The 19,990-nt window shown below is 48.9% G+C and overlaps 1 protein-coding gene across 6 annotated transcripts in view; it reads left to right on the forward strand.

Annotated features, from left to right (window-relative positions):
* JAKMIP3 (Janus kinase and microtubule interacting protein 3) overlaps positions 1-19,990 on the forward strand; it is an 88,267-nt gene that overhangs the window by 32,603 nt on the left and 35,674 nt on the right. For all 6 annotated transcript variants that reach the window (XM_065672497.1, XM_065672492.1, XM_065672493.1 and 3 more), the window contains 2 exons: positions 12,897-13,040; positions 17,602-17,810. In XM_065672497.1, the coding sequence (XP_065528569.1) occupies positions 17,676-17,810 (135 nt within the window). In that variant the 5' untranslated portion in view covers positions 12,897-13,040; positions 17,602-17,675. The remainder of the gene's footprint in view (positions 1-12,896; positions 13,041-17,601; positions 17,811-19,990) is intronic.

The raw sequence follows: 19,990 nt of genomic DNA on the forward strand, positions 1-19,990 counted from the left end.
TGGAGCGGTGCCTTGGAGGGGTGCGTGGAGCTGGGGTGGATGGCTCTGCACAGTGCCTGTGTCAAGGGGTGCACTCTCCTCTCCCTTCCCTGGGGCTGTGACACTCGTGATACAGCAGTATGTGTTTTATTGTGCCCCTAAGGGGGGATTTTGTCACTGGTTTCAGGAGGAGCAGGATTGTAATTTTAATTATACTGCAGTAGCAAATGGTTGTCAAGGGGAAAATATGGTCTTGGGTGTAGGGCACGTGTTCTTTATGACCGTAAATATATTTTAGTTCTTTCCTAACTATAGCCTGATGCAGGGAAATGCTGTGGTCAACTCCTGAGCTTGATGTGATACTCATGGGGTTCCTTTCTGTCAAACCAGAATGGGCTTAAAATACCTGTAAACTGTGTCCATGTTCACATTCTCCTCTCCGTCATGGAGCTTCCTGGCCCAAAAGTGCAATGTGCATCCAACCTACACTTTGGGTCCAACGTGGGAGATTTCAGTACAAATGTTTTTAAACTCTGTGCTGAGCACTGGCACTTGTTTGACTCTGGATGGGGAGCTCTGGGGTGATGTCAGTGCTGGTTGAGAGCCAGAAAAGCAACTGATCCAACCCAACTGCTGCTGGGATGCTCCTGTGCTGCTGGGCAGCACCAGGGAGAGGTACCATGATGGTTTTTCCGTGAATGATTTGAGTACAAGTTTAAAAGCCAGTGTAGACACATTCGCTCCATAATGCACATGAGGTGAGAGCTGAGATTGAGGTGAGGCATCACCAGGAGCAAGGGCGATGTCACCCATCTCCTCATCACACTGTGGTTAGACTGGGAGGCTCCACAGCCCTATTTATAGACCATAATAAAGCAGAATATTACCCTTCATGGGTTCCATGGGCTGAGTCAGGAGGGTCAGAGGGGTGAGCATCCATCCATGTGCATTGGCTGAGCTTCGCCATGGTGCGTGAGGCACAGAACTCAGAGTGTAATGATCCCCTGATGGAAGCAATAGGGAGGCTGCAGAGGGAGGAGCTCCTCCGTGAGCTGTGTGTGCAGAGTTAGTTACTGGAGATCTCTTGACTATGTAGGGAGAGTGCTTTAAAGAAGCGAAGCAGTGTGAAAGCTTAATTATACATCCAGAGCTGTGCAGAAATGATAGTTTACTGTGAGAAAAGAAACTGGATTTTACTAATTATATGTGGCTGAAAATAGACTGAAATTGCAGCCAGTTTTACTATAAGCCTCTTAAAACCCCCTCTGAACAAACCCAAGCAAACAACACCCCTGCCCCAAACACCAACAGCCCCTGTGAACTACAAACCAGGCTGTATCATCTTAATGCAATGCATTTTACTTCTTTTAGCATCCTTCCACAGCCTAAATATGTAAAAGTCAGACTGGAGAAGCCAGGATCCCTGAACACTCTCCCTTCTAGGGCTGCTGTAGGTGCTACACCTGCTACTTAAACAGCTCTCTACCACATCCTGCTCCGCTGATTCCAGCAGGTCACCTCGGAGGGTTGGTGTTGCAGGATGTCACGGAGGCTCCATCGCTAACCACATGCCAGCCCTGGGAATGCTCTGGGGCCTCATTTGTAAAGGGTTTGTGCGTTCAAAGCAAGGGCTGCAGGGTGAGAGGGTTCCGCTCTGGGCAAACTTGGGAGCCATCGGCAGCCAAACCTGTTGAGGTGCTGCTCTGGTCACTGAAGCAAGGGGACCACTAGCAGAGTTGGTGTTACACCTTCTATGATTGCTGTTGCAGGTCGCGTTGGGGCTGGAAGCTGCCAGTTCTACCACTGTCACCCTGCACTTCCCGACTCTGCTTTTGTCCCCCACTGAATTTGGCTTGTGGTGGTTTGAACCAGGGGCAGCAGAACGATGGGGAGCTGGTGCCGGGGCCTGTGATGTGTGATACGCAGTGGAACATTCATCTTTCTACTGGAAGCACCGTGTAACTATCATCTAGCAGTGCCACACAGGGTGGCTTCTTGTTCTTGCATTAGTGTGAACGAGTAAATTAAACATCCTTATTTCCTACACAATATCAGTCATTTTCTAACTGCTTGTCTGATGGCTCTTCACAAAATCACAGGTCCCCAGTCTTTTATTACCTGGTCACAGCAATTATGTTTCCTTTGGAAGAAAGATGAATGTCACAATAAATACCTACCACTCATCTCTGCAAGGTTATAATGCTTTTCAGCTTATCTCCCATCTCCTGCTATTACAATCTAATGTCTTATTTACCTAGCTGCATACACAACATATGTCCTCAGTGATGACTTGGTCTTTCCTTCTAAATCTCTGTTTGCAGGATATGTCAAATTGTATTTTTAAGCATAGATTATCTTGTACTTTCCCATACTGAAATGCGTGTTGCTTAGTTACCTGTTTTTCTAGTTCGAGGTTATTGTTTTATTTTGTCTTCCTTTTTCTTGCTTTATATTCCCCTCCCATCCTGTTGACCTAAATACTCCTCTCTTATCAGCAGATTTGTATATCCTACACTTCCCTGCTTTTTCACAGGTCTCCAGCAGAGCATCGCACGCTGTCAGCCCAGCTCTGGTCCTTGGAGCTCACAGCCATGAATCTCCTCATTTTAGCAGCAATTCCTCCTCTGTTCCTATCCCCCCTCGTGATTAGAGTTTCTCACACATCAAGTTGCTACGTCTGCTTAAGCAGTTAATGACACAGCGTCCAAGCCTTCAGCTGTACTCTGTGAAGCTGAGATTCAGTTGTACCTTCTCACATCCTTTGCACAGTTAGGTGCAAGGTCCCACTGAGGACACGTCCGCTACCCAAACGCTGCTCGTGCTTCAGGCTGGGAAGTCCTTTGCTTCTGGCACGTAGGTGCCTGTGCAGGTGGCCACCGGCGCTTCGGCATGGCAGCTCAGGCATGGACGGCTCCTATGGCGTCGATGATCCCTGTGTATTTGCACACTTGGTACTTACTGGTAACTGTTAGGTACATTCACAAAGCAAGATAATAGTTTAGGATGTGAGGTATGACAGGATTTTGCACTTTTGCTGTAACCATGGTTTGGGTTTTGGTTTTTATTCCCCAAGACAGCCAGCTGACAGCAAACTCCAAAAAAGTGTTAATTGGGTAAAGTTAACACCGTATTTTCTCCTGGAGTTTAGCTTGTATGTCCGCTTAGATGAGAGTGTGAACTGCTGTTGAAGAGCAACTGGAGCCTGTTCCTAGAGTTTGTTCATCGACTACCTCCTCCATATGTCTATCCTATGATTGTGTGTATGGTTTTTTCCATGAGTCTCGGAGTTCAGAGTGGATATAGATGTATGTGAAGCTGCTTACTGCCTTGCTTTCACTGAGCTTCCCAATTCCACAAGCTCCTGTGAAGTTCATGCAGATAAGGAGGAAGTTCTTTATTGTAAGGCTGGTGAGGCAGAGGAATGGGTTGCCCAAGGAAGTCTTGAATGCTCCATCCCTGGCAGTTCAAGGCCGGGTTGAACACAGCCTTGTGTGGGATGGTTTAGTGTGAGGTGTCCCTGCCCATGGCAGGGGGGTTGGAACTGGATGATCTTGAGGTCCTTTCCAACCCGAACTATTCTACGATTCCATGATTTTCTGTTAAATCATTAACACACTCAGGTCACCCAGGAGCAGCTACAGCTATTGCTGGTTTGTGTTGGAAGGGACCTCAAAGCTCCTCCAGCTCCAACCCCTGCCACGGGCAGGGACCCCTTCCACTGGAGCAGCTTGCTCCAAGCCCCTGTGTCCAACCTGGCCTTGAGCACTGCCAGGGATGGGGCAGCCACAGCTTCTCTGGGCACCCTGTGCCAGCACCCTCATGGTGAAGAATTTCTTCCTCATAGCTAATCTAAACCTTCTCTCATAGATCTAGAATGAGGGACTTGGCCAGGGGAGTGAGCTCCAGCGGGTAACCTGTAGTGACCCACTAAGAGAGCAGGAGCAGAAGCAGCTGCTGAGGTTCCCCTTTTTCCCATTTACGTATCCTGAGGTTGTCCCAGTTTTGTCGCTCAGCAGAACCAGCAAACTGAGCCGGGCCTCAGCTCTGCTGGTGTGCTCTGATGCCGGCGCTGGTGTGATCCCAGGAGTGCCTTGGCCTTCGGGACCTCCGTCCCGCCTGGGAGCAGCAAACACCAGGAGAGCTTTCAGAGCTGCTGCTCAGCTCTAGTGAGCCACGGGAGGCTCCTGCGGCAGCACTTCTGCTGCCGGGGGCTGTGGGGTTTTTGCAGTGATTTGTGTATTGGTCCCTGATGGCTTTTGTAGGTGGGGGGAGGCCACATGGTGCCGTTGGGGATTTAATCATCTGCGTGTGTTTGTCATTCCTGGTGGCAGGGGGCTCTGTAACGTACATTAACTCCTATTAACTCTCATCGCATGCACACACACTTGGTTTAGATGGGCCGCCTTCCGAGCCGCTCATCCCAATGACTTTTATAGTTACAAAACTATTCCAGTTGTGTTCATCTTCAATGTGATGCTTATTGCACATAGTGTAGCATTAGGAGGGTCAGTTTATGGTATGCTTGCAAGTGACTGGGATTATATCTTCAGTATGCTCATGTGCACAAACTGAATGAGGTTTTGCATCAGCTGTCTTCCGGTTGTTGGTCTTGTTAAAGAAAGTTATAGAGCTCTTGCGTTGGAAATAGAATCATAGAATCATAGCATATGTTTTTCCAGAGGAGTTGATCCTCTGAGTGTTAAAGTGAGGTTGAAACATCTTTCCCCTCTTATTCCCTTCAAAGCACGAAATATTATAGAGCAGGTTTGGTTTTGCCATGGTGCATGGAAGTCCTAAACCCTCTTACTGAGCTGGTCTGTGAAACTACAGAGAAATGGGTGTCTGCCTGCCAAGCAAATTGACTGCAGCATCTCAAATCAAATCAGCTTTAAAAGACCAGATTATAGCTTAAACGCTCCCAGCCATGTACATCTGGTTAATGCAGAGGCACCTATGACAGGATCACCTTGGCAAGGTCAGCAGGAGCTGCGTGGCTTCAGCATGTCGGTACCCGGTTTGTGCCATGGCACACGGGCATTTCTCACCCCTCAATCTGTGCTTCCCCCTGTGCCTCCAGCATTTGCCTCCAAACTTGCTGCTGTTCCTCTCCTTTGAGAAGCGTGAGCTTCGTCACTGCAGGGTTCATGGGTGTCTCATTTCTGTTTCACTACCTGGGAGCACATTTTGGCTTTAGGATGTAGTCAGTCATCTTCAGGGGCTGGGCTGCTTTGGCTTTAAAATCTTTTTTAAAATGGATCTTTTCTTTATAGTGGCAAGTATATGTATTTAACCAGATAAAGCTGGGGGTTTTCCCCTTTCTGTGTAAATACTGGGTATTCCAATAGTTCCTGTGCATCATAGGATGTTGTGCTGGTTCATAGAATCATAGAATCCCAGCCTGGTTTGTATTGGAAGGGACCTTAAAGCTCCTCCAGCTCCAACCCCTGCCACGGGCAGGGACCCCTTCCACTGGAGCAGCTTGCTCCAAGCCCCTGTGTCCAACCTGGCCTTGAGCACTGCCAGGGATGGGGAATGCATTTTTAGTTTAACCTTTAATTTCTCCTTAGAGGAACACAAAGATGGTCAATCTGTTCCGAGTTATGTCAGCAAAATGCCAAACTAGCCATTTAGAATTAGAAATGTCCTTGAGGAGATAAAAGGCAGAAAGCACCATTTCTGAAATTAGAAGCAAAACTGCAATAACCAATCACAGCAGGAAGTGCAGGCAGCAGGACTCTGCTTCACAGCGCAAGTGTCGGTGGGGTCCTTCTCTACGGACCTCAGTGCTCAGGCTGCGATTTACAGGAGCACATCTCAGTTCCGCTCTCCGAGCTGACAGCCCATCGTCCTGAGCGCAGTTTGGCTGATCAGGATGGGCCCTCTGTGTACCAGAAGCAAACACAAGAAAGTGAAGTATTGAAGAAAGGCGAATTCCCTCATGTTTGGTACAGCCGTGGCTGAATAGGAATTTGCTTCCACATGTAGAATTATGTCAAGGTGATAGTATTTTTCAGTCATCTGAAATAACTATCATCAGGACTAAATACGGTCCTTCCAACTTTATAGACTGCTTTTCTTTAGAGCACTGAACCAGCTCTGCTCTGCTCATTCTCCTTGACTGCTTCTCTGTTCTTTCCTAACCTTCCAGCTGCACTTGCCCTGGAGATGAGCGGACACAGCCCCTCTGACCTGTGCCCATGTGCAGCTCAAGAGTGTCATCCCTCTGCCCCTAGGAGCTGGAAGAGATTCCTTGAAAAAGGGCAGTGTCCCCTCAGGCTGCCCCAGGGCAGGTTCAGATGGAGCTGAGGAACAATTCCTGCCCCAGAGGGTGCTCAGGCATTGGAACAGGCTGCCCAGGGCAGGGCTGCAGGCACCGGTCCTGCAAGGGTTCACACCCCGTGGAGACGAGGCCTCAGTGCCATGGGGCAGGGGTGGCCTGGGCAGTGCTGGGGAATGGTTGGACTGAAGGAGCTTGAAGGACTTTTCCAACCTGGTTGATGCTGTGATTCTCTGATTTCTATGCCAGTGGAATCAAGGGAAGAGCCTGGTGTCAGTGAGCTGTGGGTGAGGCTGTGCGGGGACCCAACTGCATCGCTCTTCTCCAGCATCCCTGTTCATAGAACCATAGACAGGTTTCTGTTGGAAGGGACCTTAAAGCTAATCCAGTTCCAACCCCTGCCATGGGCAGGGGCACATTCCGTGCAGAGATGCATTATTTCTAGGGATGTACTGGAGCTTTTGGCTCCGATGAAGTTGGCCAACAACAGTTTTTCCTTTCTTTCCAACCCTTTTCTGCTTGCTCAGCATTTCCATGTTCTCTCTTACCACGTGTTTTATTCAGTGTGCAACTTGCAACGTGCAGAATCAATGAGCTGGGTGTGTTCACTCCGTGGGTCTCACGGTGTCAATTAGGTGTGAAGAGACCACGCACGTGCTGGTTACCGGGGATCCTGAAGCCTCGGAACACCTACAAACACTGAGGTGTGCGGTGGTTCGTACTAACAGTGCTGCTGTGCCCCTGGGGTGCCAGTTGGTGCATTCAGTGGCAATTCTGATGTTTAAAGACAAAGGAAACGAAGGTTTCTGTTACTTCGTAGCCAAGTTTATGAGCAAATTAGAGCAATATTTACAAATAAGGGCAGTTTTCACTTGTTTCTTTTTCTCACTGTATCCATTGGTGATTTTAACAGAGACATTGCAAGGCCAGGTTGGATGGGGCTTCAGGGGTGACTCCTGGCCTGTCCCATGTGTAAGGTCATTCGCGGTGGGACCCCAGCTATTGTGTAACTTCATGCTCAGTAAATTCGATGGCGTAGCTGCCTTGGGAAGCTCCAGGTCTACCGGATGACCTCCTGTTGCTGAGTTAGTGCTGCTGCACCTCAGAACTGCTGCTCTGCCTCACAAAACCCTTGGCTTTTTAACCAGAACCGACCACTGCAACACTCTACTTTTGTCTTTTGTATCGAGGTTTAACTTCAGCCTCTCATGTGTGTGTCTGCAGCTCTTTCCTTTCAGAAGACAGAATCTCCCACTGTTGTCTTGTCTCCCAGTTTGCCATGAGAGACTGTACAGGTACATGGCTGGTCACCAGTAATGAACCAGCACTGCTCTGGCTGGGTCCTGCAGAGCTCGGCTATGTTGAATTGCCAGCTTCCTTCAGGAGGGGATCTGAGGCAGAGTTTATAACCCCCAGAGCACAGCATCATCTCCAGAACTGGTTTTTATTTCCCTTCCATATTCGCTGATATTATCATCTGACAGAGACCCCTGTACCTAAAATAACTCCAGCTGATGGTGTGCAATGCATAGACATGACCATTAGTTCATTATGGTTTTCCCACCCTTGTTCCAGTTCTCATCTAGTGCTGCCCACTCCAGATGTCCGATACTGAGCACTAAGTCAGAAGTGCTGCTGATGTGATATTTGACCAGCTTCTGTTTCTGAACTCATTTGTCACCTCTACATTGATCTCTCTTGGCTTTATCTTCTCTAGCAATGTTCTTGCCAGGACCTTGACCAGTGGCACATTGTCTCTTCAGTTACTGCAACGCAAAAGGTCTCCCTTTCACTGGAAATTACCTAAAGCTCTCCTGGTCTTCCCCAGGGCCCATCTCCCCACCTGAGATCACACTGCAGGGCTCACACTTGATTCCATGAGATCTGGGACATACAGCGCCCCGGGACTGGCCTCCTCAAGCAGATGTTAGTGGGAGAGGAATGGTGCTGATCCCCCTGCTGCCAGCGTCGGTGGGTACTGCAGCTGGACCCTGGGGTTGGAGATATTCATTTATAACCACTATAAGTCTCCAACAAGTCTGTTGGGTTGATCGTAGTTTTGCTTGCTTTCTGAATCAGTTATGGACCAAGGGACCCGCTTGCTATTGACCAAGTGGGCAGAGATGGGCTGAAATTAGGGAAGGGAGTCTCACCAACTGTCAAGAAAAGGTTGTTTAAACTGGGCTATTCAGTAATGAAAAGTCAGATTTGACATAATCTGATCCTCTTGGCAGGGGGGGCGGTGCTGAAGGAGCAGCTTTTCATTAGAGCTTGGTGGCACCTAGCAACTTGTAACTGTTGTCATTTGGGAGATTTATCAACTTTCCACTCAAACTCTTGTCTGTTGATGTTGAATCACAGAACCCCAGCCTGGTTTGTGTTGAAAGGGACCTTAAAGCTCACCCAGCTCCAACCCCTGCCATGGGCAGGGACCCCTTCCACTGGAGCAGCTTGCTCCAAGCCCCTGTGTCCAACCTGGCCTTGAGCACTGCCAGGGATGGGGCAGCCACAGCTTCTCTGGGCACCCTGTGCCAGCGCCTCAGCCCCTCACAATGATGTAAAGTTTTGCCTCCCTTTAGACCAATTGCACACATCGACTGGGAAATAGGTGTTTTGGACAGCCTGACCAAAGACAGGTTCCCCCTCCCAGAGCATCTCTCCACGCTGTCCAGTCCCTAAAGCTGAGCTTGATGCGGATGAGTCACTCTGAAATGAGTGTTAATTCTGAACTGTCACCAGCAGTGCCTGCGTTGCCACGCTGGAGTCTGTTATTTTCAAGCTCATTTATGAATTGATTAAATCCAACGACTGAAAATCTTTCATAACAGTGTTCAGTTAAATGCTGCCTTCTCCTCTCCCAATCCAGCTGTGTTGCGTGTTCGTGCAGAAAAGGGGTGGGAAGGTAGCGTTAAACACTTATTATAGGATGTTAATAACATGCTTTCAATGTTTCCATAAAGTGCTTTTGGATCATACGATGCCATCTGTGTTCCAGCTGATTGTGGGTAATTACACAGGCATGGATTCCTTGGGAAATGGATGGCATTACCCAAACAGTTTGTTTGCCATCAGCATAATGGAATGACACAATATTAACTGAGGGAATTAAGTCTGAAGTGCATTCCTCACTAATAATCCTCAAATCAGTGGAATTATTCACTGGAGCTGCTCTGGTTTAACTGAGAACTCGGATACGTGTCCTACTGTAATGTTATTGCAATAACTCCAGTGGATTCTTGAACCTTAAGTGTTGTGGAGTGTCTGAGAAGGAAGAAAAATTAACTTCCTGCATAGCAGCCACTATTTCTGATTAATTACTTCACTCTCTGCCATTGAGAGATGTGGAAGCTAAACGGGTGTCCTGCTTTGAGGTGCACACGTTGAGATCTAGCAGAAATGAAATTCAATTACTCTCCTCTTTTTCACTATAAACCATTGACTATTCACATAATTGACACCCAGCTGTGCTCTGCATTTGAAAACCCAACTAAGAGTGTAAAGCTTATGATGAAATATCAGTGGATGGGATGTAGATGTGTGTGTGTGATGCAGCCAGTCACCTCTGCAACAGGAATCTGCATGCACCATGCTTATAGCTTACAGGGTGCCGGATTTTGCTTGTAACCATGATCCACCCAGCAAAGGGTTAAAGCTCGCCACGTCTAAGGATTAATGTTTGAGGAGAAATTCAGGTCAGTCAGGATTTGACATGTGCCCGTTAAAGCTGTTGTTGGAATTGATCTAATCCCAAGCAAAACTTTGACTAGACTTCATCTGCAGACTCGATACTGCGCGCTGGGGAGGGGTGTTACTATCTTTGACTCAGATCAGCTATTATTTCATCAAAGAGCAGTTTAGGAACCTATTTCTCACTGGAAACATTGGCTGGATGGTTTTTTTCCCCTTATGGAAACAGATCTGCTCTAAACCAGCCAACTGCTGGTGAAGGAGTGTGTTCACTTTGCAGCATGGGCAGCCCACGAGGGGTGTGCTAGCATATGGTAGTGCGGGGGGTTCTGTTTAGAGTGGGGATCTCCACACACAACAACATTTCCCAGTGAGTGTGGCTCTTGACTAAAAACAGGGCCCCGAGCACAACTCTTTAGCATCCTTCCTGAGTGTCCTGCGTGCCCAGGCTTTGCTTACACCGGTGGCTTCTCCTGGGTTTGATGGGAAGTGTTGTTCTGAACCTGGAATGTTCTCAGCAAAAGCATGGTCAGGACAGATGGATGTGCTCCTTTGGAATTTGGGTTGAGTTACCCACAGCTGGGTTTATTAAAAAACCCAAAGTGGTTTAGCAAATTAGTCCCAGTCTAATCATGGTCTGAAACAGAAATCAGCAGCTTGCACAAGGCTGTATTGTGCATTTGAAGCGGTCAGAGTTTGTAGGAATAGTGTTTGGCTGAAGTGATGCTTTGCTTTAACTATTGGCACTCCGGGCAGGGGTTTATTCCTTTATTTTTCAGTGCAGTGAAACACTGATGTCAGAAGCTGTCACCTAGAAAACACATTTCCCGGTTAGCCTGGATGGCTGATTGCAAGTCAGGAGGCACAGTGTGAGGAGCCCTGCTCAAGGCAGCTCATGCTGCATTATAGATGCTGTTTTCAATACCAAACATACATACTTTCCAGTACCTGAAGGGGGCCTATAGGGATGCTGGGGAGGGACTCTTCATCAGGGACTGTAGTGACAGGACAAGGGGTAACGGGTTCAAACTGAAACAGGGGGAGTTTAGATTGGATCTAAGGAGGAAATTCTTTCCTGTGAGGGTGCTGAGGCACTGGAATGGGTTGCCCAGGGAGGTTGTGAGTGCTCCATCCCTGGCAGTGTTCAAGGCCAGGTTGGATGAAGCCTTGTGTGGGATGGTTTAGTGTGAGGTGTCCCTGCCCGTGGCAGGGGGTTGGAACTGGATGATCTTGAGGTCCTTTCCATCCCGAACTATTCTATGATTCTATGATTCTATAATATATTCTCCCAGATTCAACAATGCTCTCTATTAGGGTGAGGTGGTTTAGAGATGCCCCTTCTACATAACTCATCGGGAAAAAGGGACAAAAAAGGTAATGCTACAGCAGCAGGGTGCCTGCTTTGTAGGAGGTGGATTCCCTGGGTGCCTCACTTTCAGGCTGACATCTGTCCCCCTGTGCCCAGGGGGGTTTCCATGTGCAGGTGCACACCAGCAGCCACCACCGTCCCTTTCATGAGTACAAGTGACTGCTTTCATGGTTCCCAACAATGCTGCTTGTCCCACGCCATGCACAGAAGCTTGTGGCTGTCACTGGGGAGCTGCCTAACTCTGCCCAGCCTCATTCCCCATTGTTATCCCTGGGAACAACAACCCAAGTGTATAACAAATGGAGCAATGACCCCAAACTGGGTAAATCCCGTTGTGGTGTGCAGGACACTGAGTGCAGGAGGGGTCTCTGTGTCTGTCACCAGTTCTTGAGAATAAGACCATTGATTTAGGGTTTTCCCTGCAATCCAAGCAGCAGCCTGAGAATTCCCTGCTCTCCAGTGTGTGTCCAGGGATGTGATTGCTCCACACTGTTCCCATCCACTCCCTCCCAGGAAAGCAGCTCTGGGCCTGCACTTCTCCTTGTGCACTTCTGATAACACTTTTGCCTTTTGGTTCACTTGTATCAGCCCCTTAGTTTTAATTTCTATAGCAAAGAAGCAACAATTCTTGTAGCCATTTGTCAAAAATAATCCTTCTGGTTGAGGTTATGCTCACAAATCCCCATCTGGTTCGAATTACTTTGTCTGGCATTCATATGTAAGCAGTGAAAAGCCTGTCTTGTGCTGCTGCTCAGCTCCTCGATTCTTGGAATAACCTGGCTCTGCCCTCTGCATCTCTCAGCAGAGCACATCATTTAAGTAACTAACTGTAACGTGCACAGCTCCATTCATTGCAGTCGGGAGAATTCAGTGCCTGTGGCCACAGTCTGCCCCATTTTTGCTCTATAAAGCAAGAGGTTTTCTAAGAGCCCCGTTGTAGATCACTGATTGCATTGTCTTACACAAAGAAGCAAGAACCTTAAATGCAGAGAATATCCACTCCTGTTTATAGGTTTTGGGGCAATGTCTGTAAAATGTTATTCATTCTCTATCTTCGCCCAACCAAACACATTTCTTTTTGTGGAAACTTCAAGGCTGCGAAGTCAGTCACCAGGCTGAGGATTAAGGCTGTCCGTACTACCTTGGTTTGGTCAACTAATACCAGGAATTTTACATTTACTTTTTTCTCCAAGTCCCAAACTCTCCCTGTGACCCAGTGTAGACTGGCAGGGACTGCTTGTCCTGCTCTATTCGCTCGCTCAGCAGCTTTGTCTGCTTATTCCCAAACGCCGGCCACCTGCCTCGGATGCTTTCAGCCCTCTCCTGGCTTCGTATCCCATTGATGTATCCCCCAAGGCAGCTGCCTCCCTCTGTTCTTTTCTCCGCAATGGATGTAAAGTTTTGCTGTTAGAATTCAAATCAGGCTGTTCCATTATTGTTATCACACGTGTCTTGCTATTACTGTTATATTGATATTTTACTGTTAGTATTTACTGTTATTTTAGTTTACCATTTACTGCTATTTTACTATTACTGTTTACTGTTATTTTATGATTGTTATGTATTGTCATTTTCTTATCACAGCTGCCCTGAGCTGTTAAGCCTCTTTACTCCTGCTTGGACAGGGAATATTGCTGCTCCGTGGTGGTGTTGACTGCGAGTCATGACGAATAAACCAATGCATTGAAGGTCATCACGTCCAGAAAGATCATTATCCACAATAATAAGGTCAGTATTAATAAACTTGGAAATGTTACAAATTTGAGCTTTTTTTGGTGTATTTTTATAGTATAACTGAAAAAGCTCTTTAAAATAAGGATTTATTTCAAACTAGCAATGTAGTGCTAGTTCAAAACGAACCCCAGTACGTTTGTGAGCTGAGAAGCATGTAATCTGTCCAGGGAATAGTTTTATTTGAGCAAGTCAGTGATCTGCAGTGAAACATTTTTCATTAGATTTTATACTCTCCTATAAACTTGCACCTTGTAAAATTCCCAGTGCTCTCTGCTGTGAAACAACAAAACTGCGCTGTCCTCGTTCTCATCTCAGAAGCTGGCCCAAGTCTTGTCTGAGAACCTGGTTGAAAGATGGAGCCTTTATACCACTGGATTTCACACTCCTCTGTTACTGCAGCTTTTAGGACCGTCAACTTCTCTGAATATGACTTTGATCCTTCTCTTTGCTGATGGTGTTTCCCCATTTGGCACTTCCATGTGTGCGTATCCTGTGAGGAGTTACCTGCTCCTCAAGGGCTTTCTGTGAGGACTTCAGTCCCATTCAGATAGAATCACAGAATAGTCAGGGTTGGAAAGGACCTCAAGATCATCCAGTTCCAACCCCCCTGCCATGGGCAGGGACACCTCACACTAAACCATCCCACCCAAGGCTTCATCCAACCTGGCCTTGAACACCGCCAGGGATGGAGCACTCACAACCTCCCTGGGCAACCCCTTCCAGTGCCTCAGCACCCTAACAGGAAAGAATTTCCTCCTTAGATCCAATCTGAACTTCCCCTGTTTAAGTTTTAACCCGTTACCCCTTGTCCTGTCACTGCAGTCCCTGATGAAGAGTCCCTCCCCAGCATCCCTATAGGCTCCCTTCAGGTACTGGAAGGCTGCTCTGAGGTCCCCACGCAGCCTTCTCTTCTCCAGGCTGAACAGCCCCAACTTCCTCAGCCTGTCTTCATACGGGAGGTGCTCCAGTCCCTGATCATCCTCGTGGCCTCCTCTGGACTTGTTCCAGCAGTTCCATGTCCTTTTTATGTTAAGGACACTGGAACTGCACACAATGCTCCAGGTGAGGTCTCACAAGAGCAGAGCAGAGGGGCAGGATCACCTCCTGTCGTGGTTTAAACCCAACCACAAACCTCGTTCACTCACTCCCCCCTCTTCATGCCCTCCCCCTGCTTCTGGAGGGACGGAGAGGAGAATCGAAAAGAATGCAACTCCCACGGGTTGAGATAAGAACAGTTCAGTAACTAAGGTATAACACAAATCACTGCTGCTACCACCAATGATAACAGTGCTAAAGGAAATAACAAGAGGAAAGAATACAGCACCTCAACACCAGCCGACCAATAACTCGCCCCACTCCCCCCAGCCAAGCACCGACTGATCCTTCCTCCAACCCTGCAGTCCCTTCCCTTCCGGGGTAACTCCCCGTTACATCCTGGCCATGCCGTGCTGTGGTATGGATACCTCTTTGGTTTGGGTCAGGTGTCCTGTCTCTGCTTCCTCCCGGCCTCCCCTCCTCCCTGGCAGAGCAAGAGGCTCACAAAGTCCTTGGCCAGACCAAACATTTGAGCAGCAACTGAAAACATGGGCGTTATCAGCGCTGTTCCCAGGCCAAAAAATGAAAACATAGCCCTGCACTAGCTACTAAGAAGGAGAAAAATGACTGCTACTGCTGAACCCAGGTCACCTCCTTCGCCCTGCTGGTCACGCTCCTTTTGATACAGCCCAGGATGCGGTTGGTTTCTGGGCTGCGAGCGCACACTGCAGCCGGCTCATGTTCATTTTCTCATCGACCAGCACCCCCAAGTCCTTCTCTGCAGGGCTGCTCTGAATCTCTTCTTTGCCCAGTCTGTAGCTGTGCCTGGGATTGATCCGACCCAGGTGTAGGACCCTGCACTTGTCATGGTTGAACTCCATAAGGTTGGCATCAGCCCACCTCACGAGCGTGTCAAGGTCCCTCTGGATGGCATCCCTTCCCTCCAGCGTATCAACCGGACCACACAGCTTGGTGTCATCGGCAAACTTGCTGAGGGCGCACTCAATCCCACTGTCCATGTCAGCGACGAAGATGTTGAACAAGACCGGTCCCAACACCGATCCCTGAGGGACACCACTCGGTACCGGTCTCCAGCCGGACATCGAGCCATTGACCACAACTCTTTGTGTGCGGCCGTCCAGCCAGTTCTTTATCCACCGAGTGGTCCATCCATCAAATTGATGTCTCTCCAATTTAGAGAGAAGGATGTCGTGTGGGACAGTGTCAAACGCTTTGCACAAGTCCAGGTAGATGACTAAACTTGTGCAGTGAGTCAGCTGTGCCAGGAGCAGGGGAAGGCTTCTTTGCTGGTGACCTTTCGAATAGGAGTGAACTGGGCTAAGTCCCAGCCGCAGTCTGTTTCCTCAGACTGAAAACTTGCACGGGGTAATTATCAAGGAGCTTGGACAGCAGTGCGGGGATTGTCCTTCCAGAGCGCTTCGGCAGAGCTGTGTGGTTGTGAGAGAAGATCCTGCCAAAAGAACACAAAGTGTGAAAGAAATGAGGAAGGAGGCCATGGAGCTGCTGCGAGGGCTGGAGCAGCTCTGCTCTGGAGCCAGGCTGAGAGAGCTGGGCTGGGGCAGCCTGGACAAGAGAAGGCTCCTGAAGGGGAGACCTGAGAGCAGCTCCAGTGCCTGAAGGGGCTGCAGGAAACCTGGAGAGGGGCTTGGGACAAGGGCCTGTAGGGACAGGCCAAGGGGAATGGCTTGAACCTGCCCGAGGGGAGACTGAGCTGAGCTCTTAGGCAGAAGCTCTTCCCTGTGAGGGTGCTGAGGCGCTGGCACAGGGTGCCCAGAGCAGCTGTGGCTGCCCCATCCCTGGCAGTGCTCAAGGCCAGGTTGGACACAGGGGCTTGGAGCAAGCTGCTCCAGTGGAAGGGGTCCCTGCCCGTGGCAGGGGCTGGAACTGGATGAGCCTTAAGGGCCCTTCCAACACAAACCAGGGATTCTTTGATTCTTTGCAACACTGGAGACCCCCCCCATTCTGGGAGCTGAGCAGACAGCGCTGCTGTTCCACTGCTCCAGAGCTAAACAAAGCCTCCAGGCACAGCCCAGGCTTTCTCGCTGTCCTCAGGTTTCTATGAAGTTGAAGCTGCTCGCACTACAAGCACTGAGTCAAGTACTGCTCAGAGGAAGGGCTCTCAGTGACCTGCGCTGGTGTGCTCCACACAGAGCACTCATGCGCAGGATGCTGAGGGCCTGTCTGTCTGCATCAATGTAAGGAGCAGCCCAGATGCAGCAGGGACACCCGGTGGTACTGTCAGTCACATTCACCTCTGTGCAGACAGCTCTCAGGTCCCAGGGCTTTAATTTGACTTGACAAATAAGTTAATTTTTTATTTTTACATAGAACTCACAGAGACTTTCCTGAACCAGGGGCTGGATGTGGCATAAGGATGGCCTTGAGAGATTAGAAAGTGTCTTTCTCCCTGCTTTCGTCCATCTTTGTCTCAGATTGCAACCTCTTTGGAGTGGGTTTTGTCTTGCTCTGAGGCTCCCCTTGCCTGACAGCTGCATTAAGCTCGAGTGTCTTTTTTGCAAGGAAATGAGTTTTCAATAACTCACACTCTCCTTTTCCTCTCAACGGTATTGATTAGAAAGGGCCTTTGGGTTTCATTGACAATACGACGTATAAACTTGGCACAGCCAAGTGATCTGTGGGCAAAGCCTCTGTTGGGGAATTCTGGAACAAAAATAAATGCGCGTGGCTTTTAGCGCTGTATTTCCTATTCGATGTTCTGCTGACAAGTCTGAAGTTGTCGCTATAAATTGTGTCTGTTGTGGTGTTTATGAATGTGTTGGGATTAATGGGAAGCATAGAGTGCAAGCTATCTTACTGTATGAACTCCGTGAAGACGGGCCCGCTTTTGCCTGGTTTTCCACTGTTTAACAGAATGGGTTGTCTCAGTTTTGTTTGCTTAGGTTTGACATTGTTACTAGGCTTGGATAAACCTGCATGGATTTGAAGCGCTGGTTTGATGATGCTCCTCACATCCTGTGTGGAAAGCTCCTCTCGCTGTTGGGCAGTCCCTGCTCCTGCTGTAGCTTCTTTGTCGTTACTTTTATTACTGACATCATGAATAGCTGAGGAGTATCTGTAAGAAACCAAACACTGTTTTTCTTAAGGCTCTCGTTTTAAAGCACGTGGAAGTGTTCTGCCCATCCTCAGAACAGTTTGAGTTGTTGCTGTCTCCAAGCCATGGTGGTTCCAGGGGACGGTGCTTGGACATCCTTCCCCAGCATCCACCTCCTCTGCGCCCTGGGAACTCCAGTGCGAATGAGGGGATTAAAACGTTTGTACTTTGTGATCTGAATGCTTTGCTCTGTAGAGGTGTAATAACAAATGACGTCCCCCTGAGTGGGTCTAGCTCTTGCTGAACCCAGGGGACAGCTGCTTGATCTGGCTGCCGGGTACCTCCTGCTTTCTGCAGCTGCCTTGTGTCCCATGGTGTGCTGGGTGGGTGCTGCTCCCTCTGCCCACCCCAGTGCTCACAGTGGCTGTGTCATCTCCCTCCTTCCAGGCAAGGAAGAAAATGTAGAGGGCCGGAGGTGAGGCCGAAAGCCCGGAGCGAGCGCTGGGCCGTGCGGCATCACCATGTCCAAGAAGGGCCCCAGCGGCCGAGCCCGGGGGGAGAAGCCGGACGCCCTGGCCGCACTGCAGGCTGCCAATGAGGAGCTCAGGGCCAAGCTCACCGACATCCAGATAGAGCTCCAGCAGGAAAAGAGTAAGGTGTGCATCCTTCCTTTCCTTCCTCTAAAGCACAGCCGTGGTCCTGAGCGCTGACCGCTGTTTGCCTCACTCCCAGCTGACTGTACACGGCTTCAACAAGAGCCCTGAGGGCAGCACCGTGACCCAGGCTCTGCAGGACACACAAGGGGCAGCCCCTGTGCTGGAGATGTTTAAACTGTTCTGCTTGTATACAGAACATGTCTGTTGTAGAATCATAGACTGGGTTGAAGGGACCTCAAAGCCCATCCAGCTCCAACCCCTGCCACGGGCAGGGACCCCTTCCACTGGAGCAGCTTGCTCCAAGCCCCTGTGTCCAACCTGGCCTTGAGCACTGCCAGGGATGGGGCAGCCACAGCTTCTCTGGGCACCCTGTGCCAGCGCCTCAGCACCCTCCCAGGGAAGAGCTTCTGCCTAAGAGCTCAGCTCAGTCTCCCCTCGGGCAGGTTCAAGCCGTGCCTCCAATGGTACCAAGGAGCGCTGAAAGTGTGGGTGATGCAGTGACACGGCTGGCGGTGGGAGAGGCCAGCGGTGAGGATGAGCAGGACAGACTCTGTGCTTCCTCCCACCATCCAGGGAGAAACGAAGTTGAAATATCACACAGCTAAATGCCAGCAAAAGGTCTGGAAACGCAAACATCTGCTCGGAGCAGACGGCGGGCTCACACGGTGCCTGAAAGCTGTCCTCCTCCTTCGCTCCCCTCGCTCCAGCTTCCTCTAGTAAATATTTGCCCATTCCTGAGGGTGGCTCCAGGGGGGGTTTGAGCACAATTTGTGGTGTTCACAAATTCTCTTTGCTGGTTCTTCCCCACATTCACACTGATTTCAATTGGATTTTATGCTCAAAATCCTTCAAACGGGCTGCTGACAACTTCCAGATGTACGGCCACAGGCCCCAGCTCTGCCTCCTGCTCCCACCACCAGCGTTCCAGGAGCCACCGCTTCACCTGGAGCTTTGCGAATGGAGGCTGGTGCTGCTCGAGCCTCAGCCTCGAGAGCTTTCAGCCCCTTCCAATGAGGGCATGGAAACTTTGTTTGCCTTTCCCTCATCGCCTCAATCAGTTTTGATCAGCTTCGGGGTTTTTGTGGTCCAGGATGTTAATAGCAACATGCATTATCTCTGCATTTTTCCATCTATTTGCATCATTGTTAGGCAGTGTAGAATGTGATTCCAGTTTTTAAGGAAGCTTATTATGTGTGTCTATATATACACACACACACACAAAATAACAAAATAGGACATCTATTAAGCCTTCTGTTGCGAAGCAGCATTTTCAGTTTTAAGCCTGAGGACCCTGTTTTCCTTCTCTGCCCTCCCCTGCCACTTCTTATCATGGCTTCTTTGCAGTTTATGGTGTGGCTTTCAATTCAAACGCCATTTGGCTCTTCTGTGGTCAGGTAGGTGGTTATTCGTACTGAATAATTCATTGCTTAAAAAGCATTTGGTGAAGTGCAGGTTGTGGATTCACAGAGCTTTCCGTGCCATGCGTAACGTGTGTGCTCACAGTGCAGTTTGGATCCATGTGCTTGGGCATGCTGAAATAACAGCTTAAAATCTTATTCCTCGTGGATTCTTTTGGGATGTGCTGTGAGAGCTCCTGCAGATACCCAGCTGAAGAAGAAAGTGAAGACTCGGACTTACCCAGAAGATACTGGCCAATTCCTAGATGTGTATTATCTTGCACACACCTCTGCTTCTAGCATCTATCACACATGTGTTAGCCTGCTTCCTGAGCAGACGCTTCCTGTCGTGTCTGATCCGCGTGGTCGATTCACCCAGGCTTGTGCTTCTTGCATAGATTGATGATACTTATTTACATTGTGTTAAGTCAGGGGTTTTAGGGCATGGAATTGAGCAAATTAACTTGTCGATAAGATTGCAAGGGATGTTTTTATGTTGTGGTTTAACGGAGATGCTAAAATCAGCATTGGTGCCTTGACTGTCATCCTCAAATCAATAATTTGCAATGTGATAATGACACATTTTTGCTTCTCTTTTTCTAAACACGCAAATATTTCTGCTTATGCTGCTTCCCAGCGAAGGCAAGGTCTTTTCTGCAAATTTGTCAGCACTTTTTCTCATTTTTTCCTGATTTTCACAAATTTCTTTTTCCTTAGAAAGAATATTGAAGTTCTCCATAATGCCACGGTTTTCTGTCCCCCACACAGTTTGGTTCTTCAGCG

Source organism: Lathamus discolor, chromosome 3 (assembly GCF_037157495.1).
Source record: "Lathamus discolor isolate bLatDis1 chromosome 3, bLatDis1.hap1, whole genome shotgun sequence".
Lineage (NCBI taxonomy): Eukaryota > Metazoa > Chordata > Aves > Psittaciformes > Psittacidae > Lathamus > Lathamus discolor.